Genomic DNA, 12000 nt, shown 5'->3' with positions numbered 1-12000 from the left:
GTTTTATTTTAATCATTAAATATTTCCATAATGACATATAAAAGATTTATTATTATTTTGGGTATGAAATTACCCAATACGTTTTTATATGATATTTTTTGAAAAAGGTATTCAAATGAATTCTTTATAATGATTTTAAATAATGATATTTATTGTTAATGATGGAATATTTCTCGATGATTTTAAAAATGTTATTTGAATTATTTTGGGTATGAACTGCCCATGTCATGTTTTACGAAAGTGAATTAAATATATTTTTTATTATGATATGATTTTTATCAAATAATTATGAAATGAACTAAAAAGCCCATTGTATGTTATATAGAGAGTCATAGGTACAATTGACATGCCATGAGGTGGAGTGATTATCTGTTCTAATTCTGATATACTGTGGTGTATCGGAGTGTACACTAGTATATATATTCTGATATGAATGCACTTTGTGTGCATATTGTTATTTCTAATGCGATAACACTGTGTGTGCTTATCTATTCTGACTATGATGACCTGAGATATGTATTGCGCACACTCGTCTGACTCAAGTACCTTATATTCTCTTAAAATATACTTTGGGCTATAAAAATGAAATACGAAAGTTCTGAAAAGTGTCTGATTGCAAAAGAATATGGACTGATTATTCTGTCTGATATGATTTATTATGATTTTTGTGAAAATCATCAGATGATTCTTTTCAGGTTTTTGATAAAGTTCAGCATGAGATATCCAGTTTGAAATTTTGAAAGTTGTTAATCTTATTTTTTTTATAAATTTATATATATTTTGATACTTTATTTATTTGTTCTTATCTTTAGTAGTACTGCCTCACTAAGTTATACTTAACGCGTGATGATTTTCATGCGTAAGGTCTTATTGAGATACAAACATTTTATGAGGAGCCTTTCAAGCATCATGTGCAGATAATCTATAATACAATATCAGTAAGACATCGTTGAAGTTTCTTTTTACTAGTAGTGACATGTATATTTATGTTATCAATCTGCTTTATAAGTTTTGACTAAATGGTTGGTAATAGTGAATTAGGACTATTTAATTTGACTAGATTAACTTACCAGTATTTTAATATACCTAAAATTATATAGTAAATAAAATAGTATGTTTTTTAAATGGTATGAAAATTCAAGTAGATAAAAATAGTTGATAAAAGGTTGCAACTAGGTATGTTTAAAAAAATTTAAGTAACTATGAATAGTAATCGTTAGTTAATTTGATGTGGCATCTATGACTCGTATTTTTAAATGTTTACGGGCTATGGATTTTACAACTTGGGTTTGAAACAATGCTTAAGCATTTTCTGGGAGATTTGGCCATTGAATTTAGGACTTGAGGTCCCAAAACACGTCAACATGTTTATTACCATCAATTAATAAGAGTTTGTAACCTTGTTTTCTCCAAACCCACCATGGTTTAAGCTCTAATTTACAATCATATTGGTTCTCTCACTGGGGACATTCCACTGATATTGAAAGACTATGGAGTAATAGATTCTTTCACCAAGTGATAGTGATCAAACGATATTGGTGACGATCTTCGTTCGGAAAACAAACATGAAAACGCTCTTGCCGATATGAGAGGGTTGTGAGAGATAATGTATGTTGGGAGATTTGGGTTTGGGGTTGATTATTTTTTATAATGAAGAATTAGATTGAGAGAAAGGGAAAGTGAAAAGAAAATTTGGGTGTGAAAAGAATCAGAAAATTTGGGATTGAAATTAATCAGAAAAAGAAGAATAAGGAGAGTTAACGGGACGCTACCTGTCGCATCAGGTAAAACTAATGGGACGTAACGGTATGGACAAAAATGAAAACGAACTATAAATTCGATGACAGTAATGAATGTTTCAAAAGTTGGGTGATCAAAATACAAGCACCCTAAAAGTTTAGGGACTATTTATGTACATTACCCAAATATTAATGATATTAACTAAATCAAGGTTTTTAAATTCAAATGACATTATGATTTAACTTTTAACCTTTAAATATTGAGATCAATTTCCAAACTTAGATCCAAATATGACCTTTTTTCCCATTTATCTTATTATTATTTGGTCTCTATTTTTTAAAATAAATATTTGATTCATTGGATTAAAACCATAGTAATCAATATCATAATGGTATATCATATTTTTCACTCCCTGTTACTGTTATACAACAATGTCGTCCAAGTTTAGTTTTTTTTTTTCTTTTCAAAAGTAACAATTTATGAGGTTGTTTTCTTTACAGGAAAAATAGTAAGGTCTGCTATATGATTTAGTACGGATAGTAGCATATTCAGCTAAGTAGCTCACCTATGAGCTAAACAAACAAAGAGGATGAATAACATACATAGATCATAGTCTACACATCAAAATGTAAAGGTTCAACGTTTCCAATGAATTGTTGCATCCTCAGGCTCAGCAATAAGTCTACTCCATTTGCCACGCACATCATATGAAACACAATCCCCTGCTTCAAAACCTCTAAGCCTCGATAAAACTCCCCTCAATACTAGTCGGAGAGAGTTGGATGTTTGCGAATTCATACGAGAGCCACCTGACCAGCTAGCCATCAAGCTCGTGCTCACCTGTTTCTGCATGATGGGCATTTGTACTGTTTAATATGCTCTGCCTTTGCTGCTGTAATCTTAACACACTTCCCATGGAACCATTTCTCACACATATGCAGCAAATCCAGAATTCGTCGGCTGTGTAAGTCTCTCCACAAGAACCACATAATGTCTCTCCATGCTCTTCCTCTTCAACCAAATCATCATCCTCATCCTTCAATGGCATTGCCTTTGAATATTTCGGTTGGGATTCGGAGCCTTCCTGCATTTACATGATGACATCGAAATTTTAACCCTGCTTTGCAGAATTATTAATGTAACAAGCCAAAACGCTAACAACTTAATTGAATGAGCTTGGTGTCTGAAAGAATTATACTTTCAGTATGAGCTTTTACATATGTTGCTCCGACCCTTTGTTCTGTTCTTGAAGTTCTTGAAGTACCCGTATTTGTCATAGATTCAGAAATAGGTATGAAGATATGATATTCTACAGATCTTAAAACATGGAAAAATATAGAAAATCAAATATACTCGTGCTGGACATATATCGAATATTCAACACTGATGTGAGTGATGTCCGAACTGAATTATGTAGGTTACTATGTTATAAAGCCTTGTCAACTTGTGAGAATCATACTACCTTTGAACCCTAAAAATCCACACAAATCACATTTGATGAAATAACTTAAGAAGAAAACTTCTCTTACCTTGGAATTTGATTTAGATTTGTTGTTGCTATGATTTGAAGCCGACGATTCTCCTCCATCTGCTTCTTAGCCACTCCTGTCACGACTTCAAATATTGTCGGAAGATCATTTATCATATTAAAAAGTTGTTTCCTGCAATCACATTAACAGAACGGTATTGATGAGGAAAACCGTAGCTCGAAATGCAGCATGCTTGCTGGTCAAGCCATATGCAACACAGCAAACAGCATCTCGAATTTAAGTAAAGCCCACTCATGCCATGCCTAGTATTACTAAGAACTTCATGCTGAAGAATGAGTTGCAGATAAGACTTAACAACACTTTGCAGAAGAGAAAAATAACTATAAGCTTTGTCGAATCCGAACCTAGCACCAAAATAGAAAGCCACAGAGAGTAACCAAGCATCACTGTACACAGCAACCAAGGATAACCAATCCTTTTCTTGCATCCCATCTCGGGCGAAATTAATACCCAGTGCAGGTTCCGGAAGCTCCGGAGGCACCTCCTCAACAGGTAAAGTCATCTCCCACTGCTCACTGGGATATCCATAAAGGCAAAGATTCTCCTTTTCTGTAACAGGTTTTTTATACATATAAAGATGTAAGTAATTCATTCCATTTCAATTTTCATGCGTCTACAACCTAACGAGGAAGAACATGTAAAATCATGATACGGCAACTACAATGCTCTAACTGCATTCGCATTCATTGGATTGAAAATGTACATTTTATTTTTAAGAATCACAACCATCTAAGAAACTAATAATTGCCGAATACGAATCACAATCTTAAAGTTGCTGATGATCAGTAAAAAAATGCCAAATAGAGAATAATATGTTCAAGCCAATGTTTATGCATTTGTAATAGAACAGCAGAAGAACAACAACAATAATGATGGAATAAATAAGGATAATCTAATTTTTTTCCAGTAAAAAATTTCATCATTTTCTACCGTTGATATAAAAAGCCGCTGAAACTAAAAGAAATTGTTACTTCAGTTCTCAAGCTAAATCATCTTAAATAATGAAACAAATAATAAAAATTCGTCCATTTATTATCCATTGAAAAGATTTTCCAGTACCTGGGTCGCACTGCCGGTAGAACTCTTCCACATCTGCAACCACAAAATTAAATTAAGAGGAAAGTCTTTGAAAGGGAAAAGGTAGTTAAGAAGATGAAAAACAGAAAGGATAAAAGATGGTGATTGCTTTAAAGTGAAAAGTTTTACTGGTAGTGAGGGCCTTAATAATGGCAGCTCGACGACCCTTGAAATCTCGACAGATTTCTCCAACTGAACGTGGGTTTTCCATCACCATAGCTGAATTCTTTTCCTTCCTCTCTTCTCCTTCAGGGAGAGTGGGGGGTCTAGAAGAAGCAGAGGAAATGGAGGGAAAGATAGAGTTTTCACTTTTCAAGAATATTTGACTCACTAAGCACATGCCCACTACGTTTCTTTTGAGACAGAAGAAGACGGAGTTGTGGGACCCATTGGAAATTTAAGCCGATTTAATAAGAGGGAATAGTCCATGAATTTTTGGGTTTCATATTTGGCCCATAAACCCTAAATAAAAATCCCCCCTTTTCAATGAAATCAAAACCCCGGAATTAGTACATCAAAAAGGCTACTACTTCCTCTATGCCGAACCATAACCAGAAGGAAACTAAACTGGATAAAGTCACAAACAAGGCGCAACTTATCCCCTTTTGAAAAGCTTATCTCCAGGTAAGCTCTCTCCTTCTACTCTCTAGAGAGAACCCTCATTTTGAACTTCTGTTACCTTTATAATTGTGCTGGAATAATTCTATTTAAGCGATAGTGTATTGAGTATTGATATTTTGGTTATTTACAAACGCGTAGGTAAAGTATGGATATGATAGTATATACAAGCCATGCCCGTGAAGGGTTTTGTTACTTTCAGAATGAGGGTCTAAGGAATAGTAGCTTTTTAGAAGTTCGAGTTAAGGCTAAAGCGGTTACCTATTTTAGTTATGTGAAAGCTTCTGCGTGCTGTAAACTCTTACGGTTCCAAATGCGAAGGCAGTGTAAGGTACTTGCTTTTTCGAAGGTCAAAAGTGCTGGTGTTAATGGTAGGTTGCACGGTTGTGAAAGTTCCCAAGAAGGTAATTTTGGAAATGGTCATGTTTTGTCTAGTCCATCGAGTTCCATTCATGGCTTTGAGGAATCTGGTAGCAATAATCAACTGCGTAAATTCGTTAGAAATGGTGAATTGGAAGAAGGGTTTAAGCTTCTGGAGGGCATGGTTTATCATGGTGAGATTCCTGATATTATAGCTTGTACAAGTTTAATTCGTGGGTTTTGTAAGAGAGGCAAGACTAGAAAAGCAACCCGGGTTATGGACATTATCGAAGATTCAGGGGCTGTTGCTGATGTCATAACTTATAATGTGTTGATCAGTGGGTATTGCAGGGCAGGGGAGATTGATAATGCTTTACAAGTGTTGGATCGGATGAGTGTTTCTCCTGATGTTGTCACGTATAATACGATCTTGCGTAGCCTGTGTGATAGTGGGAAGTTGAAGCAAGCGATGGAAGTGTTGGATCGACAATTGAAGAAAGAATGTTATCCGGATGTGATTACGTATACAATTTTGATTGAAGCAACTTGCAAGGAGAGTGGCGTTGCACAAGCTATGAAGCTCTTGGATGAGATGAGGAGTCGAGGATGTAAACCGGATGTAGTCACTTATAATGTTCTGGTCAATGGGATTTGTAAGGAGGGGAGATTGGATGAAGCAATCAAGTTCTTGAATAGCATGCCATCATATGGATGCCAACCCAATGTGATTACTCATAATATTATTCTGCGTAGCATGTGTAGCACTGGTAGGTGGATGGATGCAGAGAGATTGTTAGCCGATATGTTACGTAAAGGTTGTTCCCCTAGCGTTGTTACGTTCAATATTCTGATTAATTTCTTATGCCGAAAAGGTTTACTGGGCCGAGCAATTGATGTATTGGAAAAGATGCACAAACATGGGTGTACTCCTAATTCCTTAAGCTATAATCCACTGCTCCATGGGTTCTGCAAAGAAAAGAAAATGGAGAGGGCAATCGAATATTTGGAGATAATGGTGTCTAGAGGTTGCTACCCTGATATTGTGACCTACAATACTTTGCTCACAGCATTATGCAAAGATGGGAAGGTTGATGTGGCAGTGGAGATACTGAATCAGCTAAGTACCAAGGGTTGCTCGCCTGTTTTAATCACTTACAATACTGTGATTGATGGGCTCGCAAAGGTCGGGAAAACAGATGAAGCTATAAAACTTTTGGATGAGATGCTTGCCAAGGGTCTAAAGCCTGATATAATTACCTACTCTTCACTTGTTGGAGGACTTAGTAGGGAAGGAAAGGTTGATGATGCAATAAAGTTCTTTCATGACTTTGAGAGAATAGGTGTTAGGCCAAATGCCATAACATATAACTCCATCATGTTAGGCCTTTGTAAGGCTCGGCAGACCGATCATGCTATCGACTTTTTGGCTTATATGGTGATGAGGGGCTGTAAACCTACTGAATCTACATACACCATTCTCATTGAAGGCATAGCATACGAAGGGTTAGCTAATGAGGCATTGGAGTTGCTAAATGAGTTGTGCTATAGAGGAGTTGTGAAGAAAAGTTCAGCAGAACAGATTGCTGTCAAGATGTAGGCTGTGGGCATGTGCATGTGAATGCTTTGTTTAGTTCAAGTGCAGTTATGGTATATAGCCATATGTAGGCTTTACCCTTTTTGTCTGTTGGAGTTTCTGTCATTCAACAACATTTGATGTTATTTAATGTGGTTTTCTTGTATTTTTCTATTATTGACATTAGTTAAAATTCTTCTATTCTATTTGTGATTTTTCCCAGAATAATTTTCCACAAAATTGTAGTATTTTCCATGTAAAGTTTTAGTGTCGATTTTATTGTACCATGCAAAATTATAAGGAAACAGAATCTGGAGGAAACAAAATTATTCTCCATTCCCATGCAAAACTTTTGCAGTTACATGTGGATTGGGATTTGTCGCAAAATTATTACAAAAAATAGTAAATTAGAAAAAATCCATGAAATTCCCTCGTAATATTTACCTAACTCTGCTTCCTTCTTACGGATATCATCTCTAGCACGATCTCTAACGGATGGATCCTCTGATTTCAACAACTCTTTCTGTTTCACGATTTCCTTCACTTTGCTGTGAATCTGATACATGCAGTAACAGAACACAGTATTTTAAATTCGAAAGAGACGAATGGATTTCGAAAATATTAGCAATGAAAACAAACATTTCAAAAAGGCCACCATTTTTTCACACCACCATTCCCTTGGCACCATATATTGTGAACTACTGTTTCAGATAATCCCAGTTTCTTGGCTGCCTCCTTTCTTGTGAGATGGAAATAATTTGCTAAATCTTTGATCGTCGTCTCTTTCGCTATCCTCCTCTGCCATTATTTATACAACATTTAAAAGGCTAATGCAAATCATTTTGAATCTAATTCAATGAAAACAGAACGGTTTTGAATAGGTCTCCAACCTATTGTGTTAAGGAAATCATATTCTTGGTGTTTGTAGCTTCATTAGATGTTGCAACAACCTGTTTTGCCACGGACAGTGGCAAATTCCTCCGTTCACTACCGGCTGCAAAAAGTTGACAAGATTTTCCACCAAAATGTGACAAACCAGACCAAATGAGTCAGTGCAGTTATGTTAAATACATGTACGTATGTTTGCCATTAGCCAGATTTTACATACCAATCAAAACCTACACACAGTGCTTCAAAGAAACTTGAGAATGGATCGTTCATCATTGTAAATCTCTATTGCTTTTCTCCCTAAGCTTTTCTCGTTGAAACTATTGAAATAAAAAAAATGGATTTTTAACACATTCCTCGAGATTAATCTAACCAAATTTTAAATTTTAATCAAATAACAACATTTAATCTTACTCGAACATTTGATGAGACCCTGCTTCACTGCTTCCTTGAACATCAAGAACAGCATGAAAGAGAACTCCAACTAATCTACCATGTATCTGAAGTTTCATTACATGTCCACCTATAATAAATAAGGAGACATTATCATTAAAAAAGAACAACATGAATCGCTGCTAACATTAGCCATTTTCCAAGACTTGAAAACGCACCCTTGACATGAACAATCTCTCTCAAAATTTCGCAACAACGACAACCGAATTGAACTTGTAGACTTGTCACCAAGTCTGAACTTGTTTGATTACCTGTTTCTCCTTCATTGGTTTCATTACAGATTAACCCTGACATCATTGTTCCCTGTAAATCACCAAATGCTTCCCTGTAATAGGAGGGATCGAACAGGAGAATGAAAAGGGTTCTGTAAGTTTGCTTCACTTCTCATTTCCCAGTTAATCATGGAATTATTGATTTGGGAATTATGGAGAAGTAGATCATCTAAAAAATTCGCAACATCAGTGGTAGCATTGTTTGGAAATGTCAATGAAACGGGTCCTGAATTTCATTTCCCAAGTTTGTTTCAACTTGATTACTAGTTCCCCATTAATCCCGAAAGGATTCAATGGAGAATACTGCAAATTATTGTATTCAGTTGGCAATGAAATGGGTTCCTGAATTTCATTTCCCAAGTTTATTTCAATTTGAGTAGCGGTTTCCCCATTAAACCAAGAGGATTCAATGGAGAATACTGCAAATCGTCATGTTGAAAATCCCAAAGGCCCAGAGCCTGTGATGAACCGATGCCAATGGTGTGGTTTCGTCTGCAAGCTGAGGATTCAAGTTGTTGATTATGTTCGCAAAATAATTTGTATAGAGGGTGTTGTAAAAAGGATCATATGCCATGCCCTGAAGATATTGAACAACTTTAGAAGTTTGGCCTTAGTCGCTGGTGGCACCGGAATGAAAGCCCCACCGTGTGGAGGAGGAGGATTAGAGGGAAACAATAGAAAATTGAAACTAAGAGTCGTTTGATTCAGATCATATTTGTTTAAATATAAGTGCGAAAAGGCGCGAGAAGACAGTTGATGACAGTTGAAAGGGAAGGAGACGTTTGGATAATACAAATAATATTCAACATAAATTGCCGCTAACATTAGCCATTTTATTACTGGTTTCTCAATTGGATTCATTACAGGTAAACCCTGAAACTGGTGTTCCCCGTAAATTTCCTCTGTAACCGGACGGATCAAACAGGGGTTCCTGGATCCTCAATTCACAAGTTTGGTTCATTTTGGTTACTCATTCCCTGTCCTTTCATCATGGACGGAAGGGGCAGCAGAGCAGTCACCCAGAAAATTTTATAGTAATAATCTGTTTTTATTTTTTAAAATTTTATAAATTTATATATCTTAAGATGTGTGAACGTGAAATCAGGTAATCGTTCAAGCTTCAGTCAGATATTCTCAGGTTAGGTTAAATCGGATATAGGTCGTGTCAGGTCAATTTGAAAGTTCGAATTGGATTAGGTTGAGTTCGAGTCAAATCAGTTTGGGTTGTTTTCATGTTGATTTGACATCAGATTCAGTTCGGTTTCAGATCAAGTTAATTTCAGTTCGAATCGATGCCAGTTCAGGTCAAAACTATTCAGGTCTGAATCAGTTAAATACCAAGTTAATTCAGGTTCGAATATACTTCAGGTCAGACTCGTTCAGATCTAGTCACATCATTGACAGAAAAAATTCAGGTCAGATCTTATCAAGTACGAATTGACTTCAGGTCAAATTTAATTATTTTTCACCTTTCATGAATGATGATTTGTAATTGTATTTAAATTGGAGTAAAATACAAACAAATATAAATAATTATGAGTCAATTTTAATAAAAATATAATTTTAAGAACTAAATTGAATAAATATGAAATTATAAATTGAAATAATATATATATATATATATATATATATATATATATATATATATTATATATATATATATATATATATATATATATATATATATATACACACACTTTTTATATATATTATCAGTAATTAAGTATAGATTTAATTATGTATGATCAATGATGTATGTACATATGTATGATGTATGTGTCTCAATGGTTCTTCGGGTGGTTCAGGGTTCATGCTTCGACTTAGAATCGTGATGGAGTCATCACCGATCGTTTAGGTAGATCGGATACCTTAAACTTACTGTTTTACCGGATGTGCGTCTTACTAGAAATTTATCGGATTCATGATTCGTTTACGATCAGGGAATGATGAGCACCTCCAAATCGTCCTCTCGGTACTATTCGATTATCTGATTGTCTTAATTGTGAAATTTAACATTTAAATAAGAATTCAAATTTTTCGATCCAAATCACTTACCCTTAACAATCTTTGAAATTTAACCGATTTCCTTAAATAACAAAATTAGCATTAGAAAAATAAAAATAAAAAATAAAAGAGTGCTCGAATACTACAAAACACAAAAGAAACCGTCAATGTATCAATTTAAATAATAATAAAAAATTAAATGAAGTTGAAAGAAAGGACTAAATTGCATTAAAATCAAAATGTCAAGATGAAATTTTAAATTTAGTGATAAAAACGAAATACGCTTCAAAAAAGGGGATTAAGAAAATAATTTAAAATAGTTGTATTTGCAAAATGGCTCTCTGTACATAAATTGCCCAAATCTATCAGTTTAACAGTTCTGCCAAAAAAAAATCTCCCAACATCTCAAACTATCTTAAACCAAGCCTTCCACTCCAGCCACTCCATCTAGCCGTCCACCGCCCCTCTGTCAATTTTCCATCGCTCCGACCACCACCTACGGTGGCTGGAGCACCCTAAAGACCCCTCTTCGACTATTCTTCTCGCCCCAAAGCCAAAACCATGCTCTAAAAATCAAGTGAAAGCCCCCATCGCCATAGATCTGAAGAAAAATCCTTTAGCCCTTACCCTTTTTCGGTGACTTTTAGACTTCTCCGGTGTCCGTTTATTGCTCCGATGGTCATGTCGGTGATCACTCCTCTCTTGGCAAGCTAAGTCTCTTATCCCTCTCCCTTATTGGATTTTTTGTGGTTTTCTCTATTTCGAAAACTCTTTTCTTTGTCTTCGTTTTGCAAGGCTTATATAGCGACGATAGAGGGGTTCGTGATCTTTGAAAATCCCGAACATCATGGGATTTGGATTTCGTTTATTTCCCTTCTTATTTCGATTGATTTCTTGTTCGTTTTTGTTGTTGAAAATGGGATCTGTTTCCCTTTCTTGATTCGGATGATTTGTTGTGTTGGATTCGATTTGCATGTCAGAAGGAACTTGTTTCCTTTTGGTTGTTTTCTTCATCGATTTGGTTGCCATTGATTTTGGTTCTACCTGGGTTCGATTTTCTTGTTAATGTTGCTTCAGATTTGATGGCTTTGGATTGATTTCTTACCGAAGTTATCAAAGATGGCCTAAAAACGTTTTCAAGTGGCCGCAACTCAAGCGGTTGATGTCCATTGATGTTCTCTGGTGTATTGTGGACCGTTTGATCATTTGATAAGATCCAACGGTTTGTGTGATGCGACGCCAGTTGATAAATTTGTTAGGGTTTGAAACCCTAGATGATGGATCCTTAAATGAACGGGCCTCTCCTTCTCTGAGTCTGACAGTTTGGTTTGTTGGGTCAGGCAGATTGATCTGCTAGGCTTCATGAACCCTTGCTGGACCTGGACATTAACTTGGATTCTTTCGGACTAGATTTGGACCTGAAAATTAAAAATAAAAAGAAAAATTAATAAAAATAATAAAAAAA

General features: G+C 35.4%; 1 protein-coding gene and 1 pseudogene across 2 annotated transcripts; one reads left to right on the top strand and one right to left on the bottom strand.

The window, feature by feature from the left end:
* Nucleotides 1-2564: 2564 nt before the first annotated feature.
* On the bottom strand, nucleotides 2565-4663 carry LOC120144591 (annotated as a pseudogene).
* Nucleotides 4664-4874: 211 nt separating this feature from the next.
* LOC120144886 (pentatricopeptide repeat-containing protein At1g09900-like) lies at nucleotides 4875-7026 on the top strand. Of its 2 annotated transcripts, none has more exons than XM_039158849.1 (2): nucleotides 4875-4991; nucleotides 5127-7026. In XM_039158849.1, the coding sequence occupies exon 2, from the start codon at nucleotides 5134-5136 to the stop codon at nucleotides 6940-6942; it is 1809 nt and encodes a 602-aa protein (XP_039014780.1). In that variant the 5' UTR covers nucleotides 4875-4991; nucleotides 5127-5133; the 3' UTR covers nucleotides 6943-7026. The 2 variants fall into 2 exon arrangements, with proteins under 2 accessions (XP_039014780.1, XP_039014781.1); XM_039158850.1 differs by lacking the exon at nucleotides 4875-4991 and having other exon boundaries at nucleotides 5253-5432; nucleotides 5498-7024.
* The last annotated feature ends 4974 nt before the right edge of the window (nucleotides 7027-12000 follow it).

The sequence above is a fragment of the Hibiscus syriacus genome, unplaced genomic scaffold (assembly GCF_006381635.1).
Source record: "Hibiscus syriacus cultivar Baekdansim isolate YM2019G1 unplaced genomic scaffold, ASM638163v2 tig00110890_pilon, whole genome shotgun sequence".
Lineage (NCBI taxonomy): Eukaryota > Viridiplantae > Streptophyta > Magnoliopsida > Malvales > Malvaceae > Hibiscus > Hibiscus syriacus.
This window is presented reverse-complemented; position numbering and strand designations above follow the sequence as displayed.